At 39.4% G+C, this 27,656-nt stretch overlaps 1 protein-coding gene across 1 annotated transcript; it reads left to right on the top strand.

The window, feature by feature from the left end:
• Positions 1 to 1,254: 1,254 nt before the first annotated feature.
• On the top strand, positions 1,255 to 27,574 carry UPF3A (UPF3A regulator of nonsense mediated mRNA decay). The gene is given in 12 exon segments (XM_074560754.1): positions 1,255 to 1,293; positions 1,296 to 1,349; positions 1,351 to 1,593; positions 3,387 to 3,493; positions 11,613 to 11,719; positions 13,720 to 13,818; positions 13,914 to 14,024; positions 17,492 to 17,547; positions 17,639 to 17,797; positions 19,206 to 19,366; positions 22,833 to 23,127; positions 26,067 to 27,574. Coding segments are annotated over 12 exon segments (1,599 nt in total). The 5' UTR covers positions 1,255 to 1,260; the 3' UTR covers positions 26,241 to 27,574.
• Positions 27,575 to 27,656: the final 82 nt, after the last annotated feature.

The raw sequence follows: 27,656 nt of genomic DNA, 5'->3' as shown, positions 1-27,656 counted from the left end.
TCTATCACCTGTTCAGTTCTCAGAATCAAAGGCAGCAAACCACTGCTGTTTTAGTGGCAGGAGTGGGAAGAAACGCATGGAATAGCGAGAACAGGCGTTGCTATAAAGGCAGCATATCATAACACTTTGGTAGGAATCTGCTCGAGGTTTTTTGGCTGGCTGATGCTGTCCTTCATTTAATGCCATTTAAAGTTACCTAAAAAGAAACGTATTTCTAGATTGTGAATGACTTTTCCTGGACATCAGAGGGATTCTTGAGATGACTTGGCTTGGCTCCCAGCCCTTGAGGCAGCTACAATTATGTAAGAGCTCACCCAGGAATTTCAAGAAACTTTTTGGATCTCAACATTACAAAATATGTTGATTGCAATCTAGGACTGAACAAGCCTTGATGTGATTGATGGGTCAGTACTTACTTACAGACCAGCCACCTGGAACCCTGAGTTCTCCTGGGGGACTCAATTCAGGGACACCTGGCGGGTGAGAGATTATTCTGGAGCTGTATCGCTATGTGCTTCCCATGTTCTTGTCCTTATTCTGCTCATTCCTGGTGACCTCCCCAGGGACTTGCCACTGCCAGAGACTGTACTGTGGCACCGTCTGACTCTACAACCATTCCTACGTCCCTTTCTGATATGTTTCTCTTATTCATGAAGATAAATCAGATGCCAAACATCTACCAGTGTTTGACAAAAGCGTAAGACCACAGGACGTTAGGCTCTGTGGGAGCAAAAGCAGTAGTTGAATTTTGGGGAGCTGAAGTCAGAAAGGCAGGGAGACACCAGCCAGAAAAACTCTCAGGCCTGCTTGCTGAACGCCCTGGGAGGCTGAGGCTGGTGGTGACACCGGTCTTCTAGGCTGACAAGATACTCCCCGCAGCCACAAGACTCGTGAGCTGATGCAAGTAACAAACAACGGCCGCTTTTCCCTTTTCCCACCCTGTTTTCTCCCCAGGACCTGGCTAGCTTTCAGGCCCTGCATCCTAAGGCTCTGGGTGACACTTCCCCGAGGTGCCTGTGACCATCCTGCTGTATGAGGCAGGGGCAAGGCCATGGCAAAGGGAAGCCTCAGGGCCACCAGGCAGCCCTGGGGGGCCACCAGAGAAGGGAAATGGACACGTTTCTCTGTCCTCCCCTGCCCACCGGCACAGTGGGGTCCCTCTGGGCTCCCTGAAAGTGTCTCCCCCCTCTATCAGGGAGGAGGGGGCCGAGACGGGGATACGAGCAACGACACCTCCCCTCCGCCTCCACCGCTGCCGGGATGGGGCGGGGGACCCCCGCTCGCCCCCCGCCCAGCCAACTCTCGCGAGATTCCGCCCGATCAGCGGCCAGTTCTCGCGAGGTTTCCGGCCTGGCTGTGGGCAGCGGCGGCGGCTCCATGCGGTCGGAGCGGGAGGCCGGGTCGGGGCCGATGCGGGGCGGTGGCCGCGACAAGTGGTCCACGGACATCCCGCTGCGGCGGGAGTCGCCGCGCCGCGACCCGGACCCTCCGGCAAACCCGCCGCCGCCGCCTTCTCCACCCTCCCCGCTGCCGCCGCCGCTTCACCCGGCGCCGGTTAAACAGCGCGAGGAGAAAAAAACGGCCCTGAGCAAAGTGAGGGGGCGCGAGGGCAGCTGCGGGCGGGAAGGGGGGGGACGGGACGGGACACACGCGGTGGGGGGGCAGTCGTGGGGTGAGGGGGTGTCGGTAAGGAGCGGCTCTGGTGGGAGATGTCAGGGGATGGGTGAGGAGCATGGCGCAGGTAGGCCCGGTTCATAGAGTGGTTGGAGTTGGGAGGGACCTTAAACACCGTCTGGTATCAACCACCCCCTGCTTCGGGCAGGGACACCTCCCACTAGGCCACGTTCAACGGACCCGAGTCTCGTTTCAGGAGGCTGTGGTGTTTTAAATGGGTGTTTCTGCGTCTGCGGAATGAGGGTTTTTACTCGGTGAAGTGTCACAGAGGTTTAGGTATGGTTTCCCGGCCTTTATCATTGGCCAGTTTACCTGAGTGTGCGGATTGACTAGGTGACTGCCAGACCCCCAGCTAGCCGCTCTCTCACTACATCCCCAGCAGGACAGGGGGAGAAAATATTATGAAAAACTTACTGGTCGAGATAAAGACAGGGACATCACTTACAAATTACCATCACGGGCAAAACAGACGCAACTTGGAGAAAATTAATTTACTGTATTGCTAATTAAAAAAATTAGAACGGTGAGAAACAAAGATTAAAACTAAAACACCTTCCTGTTCTCCTTCCTTCCCTCCCAGGCTCACCCTCCCCTGCCCCCAAGCGGGGCATGGGGATAGGGAATGGGGGTTGCAGACAGGACATAACAGCTCCTCTCTGCTGCTCCTTCCTCATCACACTCCTCCCCTGCACAAGCGTGGGGTCCCTGCCATGGGGTACCGCCCTTCATGAACTGCTCCAGCGGGGTTTTCTCCCAAATACTGCAGCTGTTCATGAACTGCTGCCGTGTGGGGTGTTCTCTGTGGGCTTCAGTCTTTCAGGATAAACCTGCTCCAGCATGGGCTCCTCTTCACAGGCTGCAGGTCCTGCCAGAAAACCTGTTCCAGCATGAGCTCTCCCTGGGCTGCAGCTTCCTTCAGGGCATCTTCACCTGCTGCGGCATGGGGCCCTCCATGGGCTGCAGTGTGGATATGTGCTTCAGCGTGGTCCTCTGTGGGCTGCAGAGGGGCAGCCTGCCTCACCATGGTCTCCTCCAGGGGAATCTCTGCTCCAGCACCTGGAGCACCTCCTCCCTGCCTTTTTTCACCTTGGTGTCTGCAGGGCTGTTTCTCACACTTTTCCCCCCTTAACCCTCTGTCTCACACACTGATGTTCAGCCTGTTCTGTGCTTTCTTGAATACCTTTTCCCCCAGGCACCACCATCTTGGCTGCAGGGCTCAGCTCCATCAGGTGGGTTTGTTGGAGCCTGCTGGAAACTGGCTGTGTCTGTCATGGGGCAGAGGCTGCCCTGGAGCCCCTGCCACCAGCATCTGGGCACATAAACCAAAGACACTAAGATGCTATTGTAATAAAAGACTTAAAAGTTAGTTTAAATCATTTTAAGAAGAGATACTGTAAAAATTTTGTGTAGTGAGTTATCTGTTTTTTTGGTTGTTTGTTAAAATCTTTTGTTATTGGATAAATTGCAGTGGTCCTCAAGTTCATCAGAATATTTCAGTTACCCTACAGTTCTACAATGTTAGCAGAAGCTGAGATACAGAAATTGTTCCATTTGCCAGCAAGTCCAAGGAGGTAAATCACTAGGAGGCTAATGCTTCGGTTGAAGTTCTCAATTTGAGGAAGAGCTTTTAAAGTGTAGTAATATGATTTGTTTAGTCTCTTTCTACAGTATTTAGATCAAAGATAAACCTCCATTTTCTTTTATATATGCAGGTAGTTATTCGACGGCTTCCTCCTTGTCTAACTAAGGAGCAACTGGAGGAACAGCTACATCCTCTACCTGCGCATGATTATTTTGAGTTTTGCACTGCTGATCCCAGGTGAGGATGAGCAGTTTGTGTAGGTTTTCAGGTGCTTAAAACCTAATTACGGTATTTTGGTCATACCAAATCACGTATTTTTTCCATCAAGTTCTTTTTGTTAGTTTTGTTAGTTACTTAAAGTACTTGTGAAAAGCTGGATACATACGCAGAGGCAATGCATTCCTGTCCTTTTCTTTTACACCGGTGATTCTAAACCAGAAAATTTTTGTGTATGAATAAGACATAATTTTATTTGAAACCCTGATGTTTCTTTTAATTTGCATTAGTAAAATGCAACAGACTGTTCACGTGCTGTGAGAAAGAGTCAACCTAGGGCAAATATGACAGAAGTTTTTTCATGGGTGCCATTTGAGCTTAGTTTCTTTTTTTGCTTACATGTTTTTGTATTTATTTCATGCAGTTTTTCAAATAATCCAGTTTTATTATTTTTTTGTCTCATTCAAAACTAAAAAAAAGTCAGAACTGCTAGTATATTTATATAATTCACTTAGTATCACCAGTGGTAGAATACAATTCCCTTTTGAACAAGAGAAGGAACTTAACCATTAAAATAAACAAAATACCTTGTATGTTACATCTGCATGTCTTCTGAAAAACTAAAGTATAAGATCCATCTTGCCTGCCTTAGCTTGTCTTAGTGTACAGTCAGTCATCCTCCACAGGCACCATATTCTTTCCATTGACTACAGAGGGATCCTGGATGTTTATTGCTGACAAGCTTTAAAGTTAGGGGTGACCCCACCTAGAGCAGGTAGCCTTTCCTTTGTAGGGAATTGTTGGTGGAAAATTATGCTTGGAAGGGTCTAGTTCCTGGGCTGATTTTATTTGAAAGAATTCTGTCACTTCTTGCCACCGCTGTGTTATTAGATGGTTAACTTGGACTATGTAGGTTCTCTCTGAGACAGTTCCACAGTCAAAAGGAGCGTCTGTTCAGCGAAACTTTATGGCAATTGCCTGACCTAGACAGTTACACATATGTGCGGCAACTAAATAGTAGATGCTTCAGCTTTTTTGGTAGAACAACAAAGCATGTGAAGTTAGGAAAGAAAAGAGTTTAGTCTGATTGAAAGTCTTTGTCGTTACTTACGTTTTTCTTCTGAACCTCATCATCCATATTTGCAAATGGGTCTCTTTAAGGGTTCTGCTGCAGCTGTTCATTTGATAAGGGGAAAATATCAAAGGCAAACCAAAAATTCTCTGAAGAAGATTGTGTCTTTAGTATGTTTAGCTGCACAAATGACAGGTAACATTTAAAAAATTACAATTTTAATTTTCTAGAACAATTGTTGGCACAAGAATTTAGGGAGTAAGGCATCTTAGGAAAGAGAAGGCACTGACAACAGTTGTACGTTTAAAGTTTCGTTTTTCTCTCTACTTCTATGTGATGAAATTTGGAGTCCTCAAAATGCTGTCCAGTCATTTAATTGCATCCATGTCAAGTTACTGCTGAAAGATACTGTGGTTTTTCTCTCATGCTGTGTTACTCATCACGTACTTCCATATAGCTAGGGACAGAACATAGGTGTATATAAAAAAGTTAGATCGCTTACATGATAGTAGTTCATTCTGGTAGAGGGATGAGGACATGCTTAAAACTCTTTAAAAGTTCATTTCCCTTGAAGAGCAGATCTTGGTGATAAAAAGTCTGAAGAAAATAAAGCTGTGTTTCTTACGTTGTTTTGCTACTAGACTTCAAGATGCAGGAAGTAAAGAATATACATTTTTAAACTTTTTTTTTGAACAATCATATCTCTGATATGTGTTACTTGGATTGTCAGTTTCCTTGAGTCCTGTAATAAAGTAATGGTCTGGGAGAAAACTGTTCTCTTCCTTCTGAGTTTTGGATTTGTGTTCTCTTCTGCCTTCACAAATTTAAACTCTCTAGGAAAAAGTGTTTTCTTGTAAGTTTGAATTTTTCAGCATGAACTGGTTTGTATTCACTTTTTTTTTTCTTGCTTCATCTTGCTTCTTCAAAATTATGCTTTTCTACAAAAGATGTGTTTTTTTAAAATGCATTTGTCTTTACAGGGTTTGTATGGCTACATCTTTTGTCTGCAAACTCTGAAGTTTGAATAAGCATTTAGCTGCAGTTCTGCAGAGTATTGGCTTGACTATTTGTTCTTTGACTGGCCCAATATCACCTTGCCCCTTTGCCCACTTTGTTTAAATGCTTGAATGCTGACACATACCCATGTATATCTGTTTATGATTTAACTCTTTACATGTTCACACACTCTAGAATATACAGTAAACTTTCATAAATTGTAAGTCGGAGACAAGATTAGTACAGTGAGTCTTGGTCTTCTCTTACCCAGCAGAGGTAAGGAAGAGTATACTCTTCTGAGTATAAAGCATTGTGCTGCAGTAATCTGTCCTGTTACGGACAGCTCATAAAATTTCAGAAAACTCCCTGTGTCTTCATGCTGTTCCAGCTAACAGGAAGAGCTACAGTTGTCTCTGCAGTGCCTTCTGTCTTTCAGTGATAAGCTTTTTTTCTAGATCCTGTACCATGTGCATAGTGGCAACCAATCCAGAGAATTCAGTGATAATAAAAACATGGGAAGATAAAAAGCAAATTTCATGTTACCTAACAAGAGAATGATTTGGAGAAGCTACTCAGCGAAGAGGATGTTGGAAGGAGAAAGCAGCATACAAATATTTTGATGCAGAAGCAGACAAATTTGCCTTAAGAGCTGTAACATCTCAGTTTAACCCCATCCTGTGTAACTCTAGATAACAGAAGTTTCTAAGAGCTCATTCAGATTTCTTTAGCCGTGGAGTACAGACTTTTTTTTTTTATTAAACACAAGAATACAAGTTCTATATTACAAAGTCCCTAGGCTGCAAGTAGCTGAAATGATTACTAGGTGAAGTGTCAGTGTATATTTTCCCCTTTTTGATAAACTTTCTCTGAGCATCCTCTACTAGTTGCTGTTGGAGAGGGGACTAGAGAGGTCTAACTATAGCTGTTTCACATTTTTATTTCCAAGGTCATCTCACCCTAGAGGACAAAACAAGATATGCGTGACAACTAGTTTCTCTGTTTTTGCCGTCTAAAGGTTCTCTTTAAGTTTACAATGTCCTATTATAGGCAAACTATAAAACTTCTTAAAATTTCATTTGATTAAGGAATGTCATTAATGTGTAACACTTGTTCAGTTACATCCATTTCAGTAAAATAACTTCAGAAAGTGACTGTTGCATTGTGTTTTGTTCATTTTTTCAAATTCATGTGATTCACTGCATTACATTTATTCTCTCTTGGACACCAAAATACAAACAAAACACTGTTTCTGTGACTGATTCTATGGGTTTTAGGCATGTTTGTTGGATGGACACACTGTCTATAGCTGATAAAAAAGACTCAGCCTTCCTCGCAGTCTATGTTGTTCTCAGACTCAAAATACTTTTTTTCTCTTATATTCTTTTTTGTCGGTATGTAAATGTTTCTGAGTCTTCTAAAACTTTAGTTGAGTAAGTGAGCTCTGGCACCATGGGATTTGCGTCATCCCTTGGGACTGGCACTGAATGCTGAGTGCTAGGACATGTCAGTAGTGTTGTGAGGTTATGAAAGTAAAGAGATCTGAACAGGAGCTTTGCTTATGTGAAAGCCAGTCAAATAGTTGATGCCATGCCATATATCACAGACTTCTTGAAAACAGTGCGCTTCCTTTTGCCTTCGTAACTGCTTCCCAACATTTTGCTCAGGATTATTGTAGGCAAATAGCATTAAGGGTTTAGAATGGCGGTATGTACCCAGGAACTGCAGCTCTGAAGGGGCAGCACCTTTAGAGCTTCAAGAGAACCACAACTAGTGTGTTCTGGGTGGAATGAGTGACAGTCTGTTATCACAACTGCATAGTGATTCTGCTCCTTCGCTGGGCGAATTGTGCTCCTTTGTATCTCTAAAAAGGAAAAGCTAAGTTAATTTAAAATTATGCCAGGTCATTCCACTGTGTGATGACCACAGAAGGTGAGAGATAAGAGGATGAAGGCCAGTGGATTGATATCTATGCTATCTACATGATAGCGTAGATGATGAGTTATCAGTTTGATCAGAAATTATTATGCAATTTATGAATGGATGGAGGAGTTTATTTAACACTACAAAATTTAGATGTAGAGATCTATGTATTTATATACACGTGAGTATATATGTTTGTATATATATACACCATGATTGATAAGTTGGTGTTTTTACTAAGATTTGATGGCTGTTATTATCATTTAAAGATGTTTATATTGTAGATAACTATTTAAAATTACTTTCCTGTTTACCAATCTTTTTACACAATTGTGTTAAAAGATACTTTGTAGAAGAAGTAATTGTGCTTGTTATTAAAATTACTATAAAAGTAAGGGCTTAAAGAGATGGTAGACTAAGTATTATAGAAATACACGTAACCTAAAAGATTGGATACCCTTGAATCCACAACAGAAAACAAAGAAATGGTGTGTTGTACGCTGAGGAAATGTGTACAGTCAGACTCATCTGGTTTATTTCCATAGAGATTGCTCTAAGTGATATCCCAGAGATGCCAACATCATGTGCTGTGCATCTGTCCAAAACATGATACGGATGGAAAGCAGCATTATAGACAGCAAACATATGGCAAAATAGAACCAGCTGTCTGATTATAGAACTAACCAACCAACCTCAAAACTGAATTTCAAATCTTGAATGAAATCTATGCTGGTAGATACTTGAAAAAAGGAGGAGGCGCAGGAGTCCAGTGGCACTTCTGTAGGACTCAGCCGGAAGGCAAAATCCTGAAAAGCAAAAGCTGTATTTTATCCAGTAACTGCTGAATTCAAAGTGCAGAAGTAGAGCAGGAGTGTTTCTTCCTGGGAGAGGGTATTAGCCACAGAGTGCCTGTGGCCCTGTGAAGCCCTGTGCATTCTTTGCTGCGCAGTCACCCTGGTGAGTTCTCAGTGGATAGCTGAAGAGGGGATGCAGGGTGGGGAGCAGCAGTTGGAAGTGAGGTGTCTGAAACCCAGAGTAAGAGGCTGTATTTTATATGCAGGCCAGTGCTAAGCATTTCTGATTTGCTGGGTTTAGTTAGCTTCCCATTTAGACAGTGAATTTCATACATTTTTTTTTGGAACACTGCACACTTTGCTAAGTAAGAAGCCTAAGACAGGGGTCTGAAACACTTAGAGATCAGGCCTTTATACACTAAGCATTCTGACAGCTAGCTTGCATGCATATGAGAACCAGCTCTATTTGTAGAAGTGTCTCCATCATAGAAGGAACGTGTAATTGTTAGGCACCGTAGTAGCCGCGTTTCTACAACCTTCTACCCTGGACAGACAATCCTATTTTATTGTGCTACTGTGCACATCAATATCCTACCGTGCGCAAGCATGCTTTTCTATTTTTGTGTGTTTCTGCTGATGCGAATGAATTCTTGAAGATGTTAATAATGTGTAGCAACAATATTGGATCCTTATTTGCAAGGTAAATTCTAAATCTCTGTTTTCCAGACTCCCATTTATACCTTTCAGACTGTTTTTTATTACTAATAAATGTTTTGTAACCATATCAAATTTTACTGTTTCAAAAGATACTCACTCTGATAAGCCTAAGCTGAAAATGTTAGGAAAATATTATGTTGTGTACCAGGAAAAGATTGCGTTGCCAAAGCAGATGAAACAGATGGCGTTGGTGTACAAGCTAAAGGAAACAAGGAAGGAATAAGTCTTTGTATTTTCAGTTCTGTTTCATGATGGTTGTGTGCCCAACCATAACGTTCAAAGTTACTGCAGAAAAAAAAATAATACAACTAGATGATGAAGCTGTTTGTGGTGCACTGAGACAGAGAAGAAATGCCACAGTAAAATAGCAGCTGGGACACTTGTCTGAGTCCCAGTCTTTGATCTACGGAAAATTTTAGTATTATACAAAATCTGAAGATGGATAAAACACTGAAATAGTTGTTTAGGAACTGAAACTCAATTTCTCAATCTCAGATAATAATAACTGGGCTGGAAAATAATGCTTCCTCCAGTTTCCTGGCTTTGTCTTCTGAATCTTCAGCACTTCAAGTGTATAATCATATCAGTCTCTAATATCAGGCCTCATTTAATTTAAACATCAGAGAACATGAAACATAAGAATAGTCCTGTTAACATGACAGAGAAGGAAGTTTACTTCTTCCTGGGAGCCACCAGTTATCAGAGACTTATTCACTTGTTCCAGCCACTAGGCTGCACAGAGCCATTTCTTCCAGCACAGCTATAGATTGCCACGATAAAATTTCTTACTTTACATACACTTGTAGGCCTTTCTAAGATATTTTTTAACTGTATCTAATTATGAAAAGTGTTACTTTTTTTTTTCTTTTCTTTGAAAATGATGAGAAGGAAGCTGTCTTATTTTGTCTCCTTTGCATCTTGCTAGTACTCCACAGCCACCCTCGAGTGTGTTGCATGTACAGACTGGAGGTTTGCAAGTCTGCAGGGTTTGCAGAACCCTGTGACAAAACACAGGCCACGTGCCACCATGCTCATTTGGTCAAGCTGTTCTAGCGGTAGCTTGCAAGCGGTCCGTAGCTGCGTGGCATCTTTGTAGGCTGTGGCAGATGCTATCCACGCCTGTAGCATCTTTCAGCACTGCTTTCTGTCAGCAGCATAGCCCTAGCAGGCATTTTTGTGGTTGCCTGCTTACAGTTCACTGAATGCTATTCCCATCCTAGAATATCAAAGTATAGTAAGTATGGATGAAATAGCTCTTCCGTAGAATTAGAAGGTTTATCCTCTGCATGCTGTAGAAATGCTCCATAGCCAGTATTTGCAAAACATCTAAATGAAAAAAGCCCTCTAGTTTTTTTTAAACGTTTCTCCTGGCTACAATATCAAACAGAAATGTGGCGGGTTTACAAAATCATTGGTTAGTTATTGACAGCACTGCTCTTTAGGGTCACCTTCAAACACCCATATGGAATGGAATCCACATGGATGCACATTTGAAAAAGAAAAAATTACTTGATGTGTAGTAACTGTGTTGCTTTGAGCTGCCAGATGTGTGGATCCTGTGATCCAACCCATATTTTTGCTCTTTCTCATTCATTGTGAAATCTGATTCTGAAATAGCTATGGGATTGAAATACAGTTGCAACTATGTGTGTTTATTATCTCCTGCTGCTGCTGGTGAGTTTGAAGACAGGCCGTGTATGGCAATAGTATTATGAACATAGGCATTTTAAAGTTATGGGCTTGTGCTTAGATATGTTCAAAAACCTGGCATAATGCATATCCATCACTGAAGGCTCTTTCAGCCAAACTGGTTTATATCATAGTTGCAGGGGTTTAAAGCATGTACATGCCATGACTCTAACTTAGCTGATGGGTGGTAATTCATTAAATTACCTCAGTTTCATTGTGGTTGGTGGTGTGCCAACCCTGAGGTTTTTATCAGGCCCATTAAAAGTTTACCCTTCAAGTGGGATCCATGCCAATAAATTCTTGAAGAATCAGAATTACTTTAGGTTAGTACCTGTTCTTTCTTTTGCTAGAAATGCTTTGGATTTTCACAGTAATTGTTCTTCACAACTGGACTTTGCATATTTATTGATACACATGTATGTCAGATGGAGTTTATTTATTTGTTATGTAATTCAGTGGATTATCTTGACAATTATTAGGTTATTTAATCTTTCTTAAGGGTGGAAGTCTCTTTAAATACAGTGACAGCTTGGCAACTGCCCTTTCACTGAGAACTTTTACTTACCTTCTGTTTCAGCGACAGAAGACTTTCTTAGCATGCCCAAGTTCCCCAAAAGGACTGCTGTTACTCATATCTCTTAAATCATGAAATATTAGATTTAAAGCTTTGATCCTGCACAATGGAAGCAAATGCTCTGCAATTTAGGGAGACAAAACAAACTAGAAATCTTTGTCTCAGATCAGAATAAATTTCACAGTTGCATCCAGGAACTCGGTTGTTCAGTTATGTTTTGTCATGGATATTATTAGATATGTATATGTAAACACTTTGATATGCATGTTTAAGGTAGCCATTTCTCAAGATGAGAAATGTGATCCTTCTAGTTTTACTCTTTTTCTAGTCCTGAACAGAATAGTAAATAACAGAAAATAAAATTGTTTCTTCTTGCAGCCTTTATCCTCATCTCTACTCAAGAGCATACATTAACTTTAGAAATCCTGAGGACATCCTTCTTTTTAGAGATCGCTTTGATGGCTATGTCTTCATTGATAATAAAGGTTGGACTATTTGTAAGATATTAAGTGTGTATAGATACATATACCATTTTAGAACATTAATTTACTTTTTGCTAATTATAACAGGTTTTTTAATGAATATACAGTTAATTACATGAAAGTATATTAAAATCTAGCACTTAAAAGATAATGAAGTGTAAAATGTATTTTTCCATGCAGTCTTGCTTGTCTGTGTGGTGTGTGTGCTTTATGTGCATTTTTGTACCCTAAGCAATCCACTATAAAGATCCTGTTAAGATAATTAGCTTATGCAAGCTTCACAATTCATCGCAGCAGTAACTGAACACATTGCAAGCATGAATCATTACATTTTCAGTGTGTTTCTGTGAGATAAAGTTGTGCCACTTATTCCCATTTTGAAAAGGCAAGACAAAAACTTGACTTCATCATTTTGGTAGCCCACTTTGAGATATGTACAGCTTGACTCTTTAGAGTATTTGCAGACATCTTGCATTGAGTTCCAAGAACAAGAGCGACAAAATTGGTTTCCATCTTTAAAATGTTCAGTTTGCAAAAGTTTGCCCAACAGTAAGAAAAACTCTGTAATAGAGGTGTGGATAAACCCAGGTCTCCTATAGTAGCATGAAGCTGCCTGAGCCAAGAAACGATGCTTTGCCTTTAGCAGTTCCTTGCCTCGTTCACTCATACCTTCTGTAAAAAGTTGCATGGGTTGTATAAAACAGACATAGATTTGTGGGGTTTCCTGTAGACATGGTCTGTTCTGTACACTCAATGTTGCAGAGATCCTGCAAAGAGTAGTCCTGTCCGCTCTTACTGGAGAGTTGGTCTCTAAAGGAGCTGTCTGTCAAACTAACAAATTCCTCTTCAGCATTTCCTACCTGAGGTATTTTGTAGGCTTCTAACTTAACCAGATTTGGATGGATTTTCCTAGAGGTAGAGAACAACACATGCCTCGCAGTGTGTGATTACGAGATTTCAAATTCTGTGTGGTTTAGATGAAAAACTAGAAAGAAACTGTTTTTATGATTCTGCCAAGACTTCACTTGGCCTAAATTATGCACGTTCTTCAGTGTTATGCTGGACTGAAGCCAGAATATTCTGTATGTTGCAAAACTGAGCTTGGACACGGCTGGCCAGTTTGACAGGATTGCTTGTGCAAACAGAGCACAAGTTTTGATGAAAGGTGCCCTCTTGTGAGGTTTTGTGGCAGCATTGCCTTTATGAGGCTAAAATTAAAGCAAGGATTACTAAGTTCAATAAGGTTAACAAATGTTCTAGTACATGTAAGCCAAGTTTTCAGTGGACTTGAGCAAAGTGTAATGTTGAACCTGCTGCAAGTGGAAACCAGGCGAAATTCCAAAGCTACACACAGTTCTGAGTCCAGTCCAAAGAAGAATCCAGTATTTAAGGCAGAATTCAAAACAAAGAATCCATGCCAGTAAACACAGGCAAGAATTTGTGTAGTCCATCATGAACAGAAAAAAAGAAGTTTCACATAATTCTGCATGCCGAGTTTTACAGTTTTGGTTCTGAAAGAAGATGGCGTGTTTTATTTTTGCATATTACCCAGCGTTGTATTTTTTAAGCATTTTTGGCAACAAAACTTTACAGAAGCAACTCAATTGTTTCAGATTCATTGCCCAATAGTACTTATCACTTGTCAGGCTGAGATTTTGTGTAAATTTTTCTAATCAATGAATATCTGTGAAGAATTAAAAGGGAATTATAAATGATAATGCAAGAATTCTTTTGTGCAACAGTAGTCATCTTCATTTTGACAGTCTTTGTTAGCATGTCTAAAAAATACTTTATGTATATAATTAAAGTATAAATGTATTTTGTTCTGAATCTAAAGTGCTGCTACATATTTTTCATTAGAAGTTTAGGGTGGAATTGTAGAAACATTCACCTTTGATTTCAAGTAAGACCGCCCAACACAAGTTTCAAGAGTTTTGAAAATCTGACTTGAATATAGGGAATGTTTCTGCCCCTCCAGAAATTAAGCACTGATCTTTTTTAAGGTTTGGAGTATCCTGCAGTGGTTGAATTTGCTCCATTCCAGAAGATTTCAAAAAAGAAGCTGAAGAAGAAAGATGCCAAAGCCGGTAGCATTGAAGATGGTAAACATATTTACTTGGTGTCACATTAGAAAATAGATTCCATTTCTGTCCTGCATTGCAAAGTATTAACATAATTCAAAAATTTTTCTTCACAGATCCAGAATATAGAAAATTTTTAGAAAGTTATTGTGCTGATGAAGAGAAAATCTGTGCCAATCCTGAGATTCTTTTGGGAGAGATTGAGGCCAAAACAAGGGAACTCATTGGTCTGTTTTCTTGATTTTTCTTATTATTGAGAATATTAAATATTTTTATATCTTTTGGATATTACCTGCAAGAGCTGGCCTGTTCAGACTAATGGATTGAGATTACTGCAGTTAAATTTTTGTTATACAGCCAAGTAGTGGCAGGAAACACCCCACCTACTCCTTTAAGTCTATGCATGGAGTCACTTCACTTCACGGGAAGTTTTGCCTGCACAGTGGCTTTAGAAATGGGTCCTTAATACTTCTGAATATTTACAGATGTATTAAAAGGTGGAAGATGTATTTTTAAAAGATAAAATAGCTGGATACTTAACAGTTGATCCCTGGTATTAGCGGCTTTTGTTGAGAAACATGGAACGGTTTCTCTTTGTTCTCACAGTCAAGATTCTGAAAAAGCTTTGAAAGTAAGGCAACACCTTGTTTTCTGTATGCATGTAGCGTGACTTGGGGGAATCTTAGTAAGATCAGTGCTGAAATCTTCAATGCCAGCATGCAGCTTTCAGGATGACATGGAGTATTAACGTGGTGAATCTCCAAGTGACAACAGGCAGAACACTTACTTGTTCCCTAGGTGTGAGTAGGAATCGAGTAGGAAAAAATAAATACATCAACTTTTGCTATTATTTCTTTACAGCCTAAAAGTAGCCACATCTTTTGATTAGAATCATAGAATAGAATCATAGAATCATTTAGGTTGGAAAAGACCCTTAAGATCTCATTGAGTCCAGCCGTAAACCTAACACTGCCGAGTCAGCCTCTAAATCATTTCCCTAAGTGCCATGTCTACCCATCTTTTAAACACCTCCAGGGATGGTGCCTCAACCACTTTCCTGGGCAGCCTGTTCCAGGGCTTGACAACCCTTTTGGTGAAGTTGTTTTTCCTAATATCCAATCTAAACCTTCCCTGGCGCAATTTGAGGCCATTTCCTCTTGTCACTTGTTACTGCTCTGTGTGACAAGTATTTCTGTAGTGGCATTAATTATTCTTCATATGCATAAATTAATAGTTGACTGAAGAGATTTGGAACTTAAATAATTTAGAAGAAATGGAAATATTAGAAGCATGGACATTTAGATAATTCTGTTACCAATAAAACTTTTTTGTTGCTTTGCTAGATAGGGAGGTTCCCCAAGAATTTTTATTTACCCCAAATCTTCCCTACTATTTGACGGCAGCGCAAAAGCAGTCAAAATTTTCTAAGAAGTTTACAATTTACAAAAAGTTTACAATTTCAAGAAAGCTTTATTAACTTAAAAATATTCTATCAATGAAAATGTTTAGTCTTGAGAGCTGCTGATTTCGGAGTAACAATAATGGCTGAAGGCAGCTTTATGTTAGGAGTTTTAATGTTTTGCTTATGTTAAATCATGGGAAACCGAATAAGTTGCTTTATTTCAGAACTGCGGCCATTGCTATCAACATAAAAACAAAGATTACTTCAGTGGATAGCATGTTTATAGCAAAATTATGTACAGGTTTAGTTGCATCTCCGGTTTCAAAGGTGTTACTCCTGATGAAGTCAATGAAAGACACACACAAGACTTTGTTGGCAGAATTGGCCCTCACATTCTCAGCATTTCTCCAGGTAGTGTTACCGCAAGCCAACATGTTTTATGCATCACGTCACATGCATTAGCTCATCAGTTTCAGTGTGACAGAGAGATATAAAACAGATTTTCTCTGTAACAAGATGAAGGTAAGCTCATTCTTCTGTCTTGTTTGTGGAGAGCAAGACAAAATTTAAAAGTTACTGCTGACACAGGCCTTCATTTTGTGATTTATTTTCTTCTAAAATTTCTTAGACATTTTTTAGAAAAAACTGATAGATTTTCATTTACAGTAAAGCCCATAAATAAGATGGGTAAGATTCAGGTTTGATAAGCATTCTTTTTTGCTCTCCTCTTCTGACAGTACTCATCACGCTGCCTCTCTCCCTTGAACTTCAAGTTACAATTTCTGATGAAACCTGTTGCATCAAATGACTCGGGTCAAGTTCGAGACTCTGAGTGCAGCTTATCCTTTCCCCAGACCCTCCAGTTACAATTTGTGATCGCTTTCAGCATGTAAAAGTGCCCAGAGGCGGACACAGCTCAGACAGAGCAATTTATGGGAGCAGGGGAGAGAGGCAGAGCTGAGAGACTGGTAGGAAGGGTGCTGGGGACCTAAAATTTGTCCAAAATTACAGGCAGGTGGGAGAGAGAGGTGGGGGGTAGCATGGGGAATCTAGAGATAGAGGGAGGAAGATCTCAAATCAACAATCTTTTTTGGTTGTTGCTTTTGACCAGTGGTATTTGCCAAAAATAAATACCGAATCCTATCAAGCCTTCCATTCATAACTGCATAACAAGGTTTTATCATTAAGGAATGGGTTGTCCCCAGGATATTCACACTTTCAAGACAAAAACATTCAAATGTTTTTGGGATATGAACTGTGTCTTGATTTTGGCTATGCCATCTCAAATTTGATGAAAACTTTATTTCTTCCTTTTTTGATTTTTCTTCCAAATCCTGTCGTCCATTCCAATAGCAAAATTTTCTTGGTTTGAGGAAGAATCCTATACATAACTGTAGAGCAATTTCTAGTAGTAAACATTTTCTGTAACTCGATCCTGGGATCTCTAAGACTGACAAAGTTTGTTGTAACTCCTCAGAGCTGTAAGTACATGAACTCAAGTCTGAATTCAGTACTGACAGTCATGAATGCTATCTGTACATGATATAGAACTTGATGTTCTCCAAGTTTTTGTAGAATTTGGGGATGGTTCAGGCAGGTGACTTAGGCTAGATTTCAGAGTGTGGAGACAGCTCTGTAACATAAGAATGACTGTGTGATCCAGTAAAGGAGGCATTTTATTTGTTATTTGAGAAGATACAGTTTTATTGAATCTGCTGATACTTTGCTGTGTAACCTGGGACAAACGACTTACCTCTTATTCATCCTGTTTTCCCATGAGAGGTGAATGCTAAATGGTAGTTAAATGGAAATGTTGTATGAGAATGAAAATGTTTCCTTCATGGTGTACTTTGAAAGCTGGGATTAAAAAGTGCTATGTGAGATAACTAATGTGGGCCGTATATGAACAGCAATATAGCTAGGTTTTGATGTACAAAATGAAAATGTAGGAATAGATTCTGAACACATTTCTTACCTTTTTGGTGAAATAACCATTTGATGAGCAAGAGAAAAAAGCCATTCTCTTGAACTGAAAAGATACGCTTTTTAATTAAACATTAAGTAATCATGCAACAAATCTCTGTTGCTTCTAACCCTGAAGGCAAAAAAGGAACAAAGTGTTTCTAAAGCAGAATGATGGGATTGCCTTCAAAAATATATAAAACAAATAGGTTTATTAATTATTTGGCTCCCTTGCAGATAAAACTAGAAAAGAGGAGTTAGTATTAAAGTGAAGAAATGAGTACATATTTTAGGACTTGAACACTATATCACAAATTTTTTGTGTTTTAGCTAGAAGAACAACACCCCTTTTGGAATATATTAAAAATAGAAAATTAGAAAAGCAGGTACGTTCAGACTTTTGCCTGAAGTTCAACATTTATGTTTCACGTGGTTTTCCGTTGGACAATTTACAATTAATCATTTTGAACTCTTCAGAGAATACGAGAAGAGAAAAGGGAAGAACGAAGGCGAAGAGAATTGGAGAAGAAACGTCTACGGGAGGAAGAGAAAAGGAAGCGCAGAGAAGAAGAAAGACGTAAAAGAAAAGAATTGGAGAAGCAAAAGAAGATTTCTGAAAAAGAAATAAGGATCAAGGTACCTTAATGAAAAAACCCTTTTTTTCTGTTGCATTTATCCGTAAGTTCCTTTGGTATCTCACTTACACTGTTTAAAGTCTTGCTAACTTCAGGCTGTGGTGCCTTATAACAATCTGAATAGAGGTGCTTTTTAAGACTTCACTTAGGTGAGTATATTTTGTGCTATGTCAGGGCATCTAAAACCTTATTTGTATAAGGTGGCATAGATAATAACTATTCAACTGAACTGAATTTTGTAGTATTGGAAAGGTTTTATAGGCTCTTTTAAAGAGGAGAACTGATACAAGAGTCTGTAGCTTAATGCAAGGGCACACAGGCTCACTCCAGATCTTGTGGTGGGGAGAAGTCACAGAACTGTGCACTTCTTTCCTCTTCCTTTTCTTCCTGAAAAATAGTTGCCTTCACCTAGGTGTAAAACAGTAAGTTCTGAAGCCGAATTACAGATTTTTAATATTTAGGCATAAAGAAAAACATACTTCAGAAGAAAAGGGAGTTAATCTTTATTTCCCAAACCTGGTTGTCCAAAAGACCCCAGTATTTGTGACGTATCTGTGGCAATATGACCTTAAAAGCTAGTTCTGTCTCCTAAAGAAAAGGAAAATATGACCTGAGAGAAACATTATAGAAAGTTTTAAATATAGGAGAATAACCTGTGCTCATTTCAGAAAAAACGGTGGAATGAAAAGACTGATGAGATGTTCTGCTTTTTCTTGAAGTGTTAGAGAAATAGTTTGAGACCATTGGTCGGTCCTTCTGTAAAGATTATTCCTGCAATGCTAGACACTGCTCAAGCCCTGTGTGGGTAATTTGTTGTGAAAGGAACACTCGTCTTGGAATTCTTAATCTCCAAGGTGAAAATGCAATGTGATCTTTTCTGATAACTTCATAATTTTTTCCTCAGTCCAGTTTTCTGTCAGGGTGTATTTATACTAAGCACCTACTTCTATATGCCAGTCTATCCCAAGTAGTTCATGTGTAACACATTTTATATATGATATTTCATGGAGTGAAGTATTAATCTTGCTCCTTTTTACTTAGAGGTTCTGCTTTTTATTTTATTGGCAATAACATTGAGCTCTGTTACATGATTCCTAAAAAATCATAGACCGTAATAATATCTTTATATATGAAACTTAAGAGAGAAGAGTAGGTAAGTCCTTTCTCCAGTGTTCTCAGCATATTGAAAAGTGTGCAGTTGAATGCTTGCTATTGACTGTCACTCCTTAGCAAAAGAAAATGCCCTCTTTAAGTAACTTGCAAAATTTTATACTTTGTAAAATATATTCCTAGCATTTAAATATCTTCAATCTTAGTAGGTTTTTGATATGTTTAATACATTGTTAAAATGTCTATTACAACAGACAGGAGAATAATTTTACATCATAATATAAACAAATATTTCTTAGCTTCTTAAGAAGCCTGAAAAAGGAGATGAGCTGGCCAGTGAAAAGCACAAAGAAAAAGGTGAAGAACCTGACATTGAAGAAAACAAATGGGATAAATCACCTGGATCTGGAAGTATGAAATCCAAATCACTGGAGGGTTCACTAAAAGAACTTAAGGAAAAGTAAGTAATATTTATCTTTTAGGCTCCAAATTAGATCCTAAATGTTTTAATTTGAAGGCTTAAGCATAATATAACTGGTGCATTGGCTGGGTGTTTTGTCAGCAAGGAACTGATGTCATTCTGTGTGTGAACAAATATCTCACTGTCCTTTTTGTAAAAGGCATTTAGTAACAACTTACTGACCCGATGGCAGTATTAGTGGATGCAATTTGTTATTTGTGAAATGTTTTGAAGTCCCATGCTGGAAGGATTCTGCATGAAAATTCATTCAGAGTTTCATTGTTATTTCACCTGCTCCCCATCAGGAGCTCAGGTAAGGCCCTTCTTCCATTGATGATGTCAAAGACTAAATCGTCTCAGATGCCATACTCTTCCATCACACTTTCTTCATTTTTGCTGCAATAAACAGATAAATGTGTCTGATAAATGGGACAATGGCAGAATAGTTAAGGTGTGAATGACAGCCTTATGACAGGTGCAGAAGGCTGTCTCTCTCTCCCACTGCCTTTTGTGTTGTATATGTAATAGTAGGAACAAGACGTATAGCCTAGTTCTATAACTCCAGTAGCCTGGAAACGTCTTACAGATGTCTTCAGCAGGTGGTTCTCTTTCTTGTCCTTTGGCACGTGTGTCCCATCACAAGCAGGATTCACCCATAAGATATGTAAGAGGCATAACTAAGAATAACATGCTGCTGAGGTAAACAATAGTTTATTCTTCATTAGACTTTTTCAGCCAAGCTCTCAAAAGTACTTGGCAAAAGGGAAGAGCTGAATCTGAGGTATCATGTATATGTGCAACTTGTACATAAGGACAATCTTGAGCATTTAAATCATTTACCTAAGGTATTATATGCACAGTATTAGAGGAAGTTTGAGATTGTGCTCTAGGAGATTTGGAGGCTACCTGGCTATTCTGAGTAGTTTAAATTTTACCTTTGTCCACTTAGGTTCTTGATTTTTATGAAAAGTATGCAGGAGCTGCAAATGTTCTCCTAGTAGGAGGCAAATACAATAATAAAGAATAGAAATTTTGAACACTGGAAAATAAACCCACTGAATTTGCTAATTGAAGAAGTCGCTCGCCAATAATATCCTACATGCATTACTCATCTTTTTTTTTCTTTCTGACTAAGGACTTCAGACATGGCTCAGTGTTTCAATATGTTGAGTATGTCCTGAAAGATGCTGGCAAATTCCATGTCATGTTCTCTAATGGAAATTGAAAATATTCAGCAACTCTTTCATTGATGTTCTTCAACAAAGGAAACAGAACAGGGTCAACAGAAACATTTTCAGGGGCAAGTCAGTTGTTTATCAGTAAGGCTTTTTATGTATTAAGCTTTTGGTGGTGCCGTATAACATTTTTACTATTGATCCTGTAAGCTTAATAAGGCATTAATGTAGATTTTCCAGGTGTAAAACAGAATCCTTTTGGCTGCACAGGTACAGTAATTGTTAACTTGTCTTTCCAAGTGCTCATTTCATCATGAGTATTAGTGGGTGCCATTAGGTAGCAAGCTATAAGCTATTTCAGCTGAATCAAGAATTAAAGTTGTAACTACTTTGTCGCCATCTCAGAAATCAGTAATAAACCGTAACTTTCAACTCTACATGCAGGAGACTGAATTGCCTGTTTGAAACCATGCTTAAAGGCTGAGTAGCAATAGTTTTCTACCATAAATTAAAACATCAGTAGGTGCATGAGTGTACCTGGTCACATGCAGATTTGAAACGATACCAAACAGAAGTATGCTTCCATTCCCTTTACTTCCATTTATTTCTGCTTTCTGTTTCTCTGTCTGTGTAACTTTCTCATCTGCCCATGGTTTGTAATTGCTTACCCCGCCATTTCCACTCGTGCCTGCCTGTTTGCTGTGACTGTGTTTTAGAAGGCTACCTTAGCTGCGCTTGAACTGGAGTTTGTATCCCTGTCACCTGCCTACTTCCAGGCACATCCATTCCTTCCTCATCCACAGTAACAGGCAGGGCAAGAGACAGGTACCAGGCAATGCTGCAGCAACAAATTGAGATGTCTTTCTGGCTTTTTGGAAGGTCATGCTCTGAGCCTTGCTGCAACTTGGAGTTAGTGTCTAGAATAGCATGTTAAACATGAAACAAAACAACTTATAGCCACATACCCCTTGAGAGCTAACATAGTATTTTATATATATGTATCTATGCTACAGGTACAGTGTCTCTGTAATTGTGATTGATTCAGGTGTCTGTGACAGCTGGGACATTGCTTCCACTTGGCGAATATGTTATGCTGACACAAGCACAGTCTTGCGAAATGCTGAATAATTTACCTGTAATTCGGGTTTTGTTGCTGACCTCCAGCTCTTCCCGAGATGGGGACCAAGTCTTGGCAGCCCCACCAATACACAAGTTCATGGCAGAGACTAACAATTTTCACAATTCCGTTATTAAAAAAAAAAAGTGATATCAAAAGATACACTTTTATTGATATTAAACCATTCTAAATGAGAAGCATATCACTGTTTGATCACTATACCATTAGAAAATCTCCATACTAAATTGGGAGCAGATTCCTAAAATGGGAACAGACTGTCAAAAGTAACTTTCCTGTTTCAATTTTAAGTATTTATACATATGTAATATATAAAAAGAAACTGCCTGTATTTGCTCCTTTTAAAGTTCAATCTATTCTGTAATCTTTCTTCATTATTTGCAGTTTGGCTGTATGAGAGAAGCACCCGCTTGCTGAACAGGAACAGTGAAGTGAATAAGAGAGCTGAAAATTGTATCAGACAGGCAGCAAAATGTTGCAAACTAATAGTCTTTATAATATAAACCCATTGCAGCGTAGCAGAAATTAAGTATTATGTTGTGGTAAGGTAATGGACTTTCACTTAAAATACGCAAAGGTAGGCTACATTACTTGGAGATATAATGAACAAAAGCCTGCAACATGTTTATTTTCACAGATGTCTTCTGAGTGTTGCAGTATCAATGAATAATTTTTGTTAAATAGAGTCGTGAAACTTTACAAATTGATACATGATACCAGCACAATTCCTTCAGGCCCTGAATGTTCCCATTCAAAGGAATACTCATATACGTGAGTCACCTCAAGAACAGGCCACAAGAGCTAATCGTGCAGCATGTGTTTATGTGAAGAGTATTGGGGAACTAGTTATGGGATTGCAAAGAGGCATAAAAGTTGAAGAATGGGCCTTCTACAATAGTTACACAAAAATCTGATTTTGCTTGCAAAGCTTTGTCTGCTGTTCTGAACCGAATGCATAGCCAAGGGTCGGACAGACGTGGATGAGACATGCAGCAAGATTGCACATAGCCCCTTTTTAATGAGAAAGAAAACAGCCTTGCCATACAACTGATCTAAATACCGTTGAATTCAAAGGAAGGCTTTGCATTCTGTCCTTCAGCAGCTTTTTATTACTGTTAATTGCTTGGATTTTCTTTCTTTTTATACATACTCTTAGGTCACAAAATGATAGTGACAAAGAGCAAAGAGATTTGGAGAGAAGATTTCGAGAAAAAGAACCTGAAAGACAAAGGTATCGATTGGATGATGGCAGAAAGCATAGAGCTCACTATGAGTTTGACAAGTTTGTGAGAAGGAATGAAGAAGAGCTGAAATGGGGGAAAGGATACAACCCAGACAGAGGAAAGAAAGGGAACTACAACTACAGCTTCACTGTGGAGGCAGTAGACAAACTGGGTAAAGAGGACAAGTGTGATGACATGGCATCCAAAAAGGAGCGCATAAGAAATAAGGTTCTTTTATTCATTTAGGATAATCTTTCATTAGTTAAATATGCTTCAAGATCGCAGGTTTTACTTTTGCAAACTCAGCACAAAGCTGCTTTTACAAAAAAAGCAATTCTTTATTTCATTTTCAGTAAAACTCAGACTTCTTTCTGTTGTTACCAAAGGACAACAGCAGTTAAAATAAGTTAAGGTTACAGGTCTCTGCTCGTTGATATTTACAATATATAGAAGACTTTCTGTCTTCCTTTCAACCCTAGCATTTTTAGAACGCTATTCTTGGAAGCCTTGTATTTTATGAGTGTCTTAAAAAGTGTTATACTTCTGATCTGTCGTGAAATTTAAAAACTGTGGCATGCTAGTCTTTAAAAAATGTACATCTGTTACCCAGTTCATAAAGTAATTATGTTATGGATTGTCCAGGCATTGCTCGGTAGAGGAACTATAAGGATGTAGAGAAATAGCTAATTCAGAGACCACTGTATTCAGAGAGTGTGAATGTGCAAATTCTTCAGTATTGTATACCTGCCAGTATGAAAAGGCTGTCATTTAGTCAGGACAAATTATCCTCACGGTCGTTTTCAGGGAAAGAGCAGGTGCAAAACCAGTGCAAGCGGGGCCTGTAGCAGGGTGTATCGCAGAGCTGTCCCTTATTGTCTGCCAGAGACATGGGCGTCATTTTTCTCAGGCTGTCTGATTTCATGGATGTGCCAGGGTCTTTTCAGGAGGTGGCTCTCCTTGTCACCCTCATTCTCTGTCCCTTCTGATCCTAGATTTTCCACAAAAGATGAACAAAACACTGTTTTGGGTAGAAATTTATTCTGCATGTGAAACTCTTCTTTCAAACCGGTGACATGAGCTAAGGCTCACAAGGAGTAAACCGGTCATGTGTGGAGTGAGTCTGTATGGAGTGTGCGTAGAGCAAGTCCAGGTGGACTCGCTGTGCCTGTCACGTAAGTCACCTTGTGCAAACACAGACGGACTGCTGTGCCCTGCTTTTTGTTTATGAAAGGTCATCTGGGCGGTATGGCTGAGATTTATCTGCATATACACATTAGCCACTTGCCACATACACCCACAGCTTAAGCTGTAGAACAGTCAGAAAAATGGCAAGTTGAAACAGGGAGATGGGGAAAACAACTTTCCTCGTGCTTGCCATGCTGCTCTTGAAATCTGGCAAAGTAATCTGCAACTTTGGAAGTGGACGGTGGGTCCTGGGGGCCTTTTGTCAAGCCTTAAGAAGCTGTCTCCCTTTTATTTCTTCCCATCGCACTTGCAGTAGCTTCCTGAGTTTCTGGATTAGTCCACGCTTCAAGTGCTAGATTTGTTCCCTAAACAAAATAAGCAATACCAGTAAAGTTTTTTGCAGTGTTGTGACTTGTTTTCCTTAGAGTATTTATCACATAGATAAGAGTTAGGGGCTGAGTTTTCCAGCTTACCTATAGAATTAACAATGCCAACACAAGTTTTTGGGCAGAGATCAAGCTTCTTTCTGAAGTTTGTAAGAATTAAATAGAAAATGGTAAATTTCCAGTGTAAGTAACAGTTGTGCTAGCTTTCATACGAACTGCAAGGTACAGAGTCTGGGATATGAAAAATCATTTGGAGCCTTTATCATACACTTCCCAATGGGCACTGCTTGTCAGAGGATCTACTTTTATGCAGCTGTTTGTGATGCAAAGATGCATGTTAAGCATTTCATACCATCGTACAAAGCACTAACTAGAATGATCTAGATGCATGGCCCAGTGGTGAATCTTGATATCTGGTCTAAAGAGATGGAGAAAAAAGTGGAGCATAAAAAAAGAAAGGTGAAGGAAAAAGAAAGAAAAAGGGGAAATGCATATTGGGAATGAGAAAAGAGAATAAAAGAATGACTTCAAATTAATATAGTTTGACGTGGGACAATTTCAGTGCTCTGCCACTGTCTTAAAATAGGCTGTTTAATTTCATTTGCTGAACTTAAAACAAGTCAAAAAGCTTTGGTCAAAAAGCTCGGGTTTTGGTGAATGGGTTGCTTCATAACATTAAAAACTGGTATTTGTGAGAGTAAAATACTCTTACTAGGAAAAGACTTGTGAAGCAGAGTTTCTGAACAGTATGTTCTATTATTGAGATTTCAAGATTAAAAAGTGCTCTCAAGAGCTACGGAACATCACCATTTGCAAGTTGGAGGTGTCTTTTCCTTGTGAACTGGCTCCTTCTTCCATTTTCCAGCGATCAAATCAGCGTGTGTATGATCGGGTCGCTCACAAAGCCTGCGCATGCTCAGATTGTATTGACCTTGTTTATTATGAGTAGGTGAATTCTCCTGCTCTCAGACTCAGTGTGGAAGGCGTGATGAGGCGGAGCAGTAACTGTGCAATCTTGTTTGGATATGTATAACTCAAATGTGCATTCCATGTTCAAATTGTGGTAATGATTGATGATTTGAAGAGCACTGCACACTATCAATTGGTAAAGTTCAGCTGAGGACCATTTTCTAGCTGTTACCTGCTAAACAGTTCTCTGGTTTGTCTTATTTTTTATGCTTGTAATTAATATGCATCAATTCATCTGCAGAGTTGCAAGTGCGCAGGCTATTGTTCTTCGCAGTTGATGTTAGTGAAGGGAGCAGCATTTTCCAGAGTTGTACTTGTAATACTGTGTTTGATAATTGTTTGCAGTATTTCTCCTTGTTTATGTCAAATGTATCATAGGATCTTTAATTTTTACAGCTTTCTTCATTTATTCAAAATGCCTGGCTCCCAAGAATAGCGTTACAAACAAGACAGATATTAAGTACTCAGTCAATTTTCATTACACTCCATTTTTTTCCTGGGTCTTACGAAATGTCAAGTGATTTAACACAAAATCAACTTTCTTTACAAACATCCATTGCTTTAAAATCCCACATATGTGTCCCAGACAGGTTTCTCTCAGCCTTAACCGCGTCTCCTTCCTTTTAGGATCGCCCGGCCATGCAGTTATACCAGCCAGGAGCTCGCATTCGAACACATACGGGATCTACAAGTAAAACCTACGACTGCGGTGGCAAATCCTTTGAAGATGCTCTTGATAAAAAGTATGAGGCAGATAATTCAGCTGGAGGTGGTTCTGAGAAGAGCGAAGAAGCAGAATAAAACAAACTGGGGGAAAGACTTGTGAAAAGGGATGAATTTAAGATTCAGTGTCATCACAAAAAATCTACAGGGCTGCTTCTGAACTCCACAGGCGATTGCACCACCAAAATTGTAATAGCTGTGCCTCTTAACTTTCTGTAAAATAAATGGAAGAGGGACTGGAGACATATAAAGTACCTTACAGCAAAGGAAAATTGTTGCTTTTTTACAAAAAGCAGAGCAAACTCTATTTGCCTAATTAAAAGCAGTTCAATATTTTATTAGATTTACCTTGAAATGGAAAACCTCTAATAGTTTTAAAGGAGCATTTATATAAGAATTTTCAGAAGCTATTTCACCTTTTCAAGTCTAAAGACCTGAAACATACATCTGCATCAGTTTGAAACCGGAGGCACTTTCAATGTGTTTGGTGCATGACACGAGGATCGTGGGACCCCTTCCTGCAAACGGCAGTGGCGGGGGCTGCTGCCGGGTGGGAAACTGCGGTCAGGCTGGGTGGGTCCAGCCCTGGGAGGAAGCTCTGGAGCCAGGAGCGTTTGCAGGATGAGGCCCACAGTTCGCACAGTTGTGAGAAATGTCCATGGGTACCTGTACCTCATTGTGTTTACATTGGTTTTCAGTCACCTATAGTGTCAGATAAGTGTTAGTAAAGCTACAAGTACGTTGTTCGAGAGTTTGTCATTTTCTGAGCCACTTTTGCCTTTTTAGTTGTAATAGATTCTTGTGCTTAAAGCAGAAAAAAGCTAACGCGAACCTCAGCACTTAAACAGTATCTCTGGTTTTAATAAATTAGCTGGTTTTTATGTTTTTGACACTGACTTTAAAAAAAAAAAAGGTTGTACAGTGATGACTTTTTATAAGCTAACGTTTCATATGAGTTGCAGTTGCAGGATTTGGAAGATGTATGATACATGAACGTTCTGCAGTTCTATTTGTTATTAAAAAATAAAAACAAATGAATGTCAATTGCAAACTACCATTTTGTAAGATCTAGGCCAAATTCTGCCCTCTGATGCAGGCACATATATATATATGTATAAAAAATGTGTGTATATATATATATAGCTTCCATTGGTTTCAATGATAGCTGCGTGTTTACAGAAGGGCAGAACACGTTCATTTATCTTTCATGGCTGAAAATTTCTCAGTTGTCTGAACCTGAGACCTGCTTTGTCATTGAAGTTAAATAGTAAGATATTAATTTATTTTTACATCCTCTTTGAACGTTTTATTATTAAGCATAACATCTAATTGTTCTAGACTGAAAAATTATTTATTGTATTTTCCAGATATTAAGCATTAAAAAGAATAAAAGCAAAAAGATTTTGACTATGGTTTTGAGACGTGATCTTCTGGAACTTTTTCATCTGCTACTCTAGAGAAATTAAGTAAGATGCTACGCTACTTGGTATTCGT

Source organism: Larus michahellis, chromosome 1, assembly GCF_964199755.1.
Source record: "Larus michahellis chromosome 1, bLarMic1.1, whole genome shotgun sequence".
In the NCBI taxonomy this organism is placed as follows: Eukaryota; Metazoa; Chordata; class Aves; order Charadriiformes; family Laridae; genus Larus; species Larus michahellis.
The sequence above is the reverse complement of the archived record's forward strand: the minus strand, read 5'-3'. Positions and strand labels throughout refer to the sequence as shown.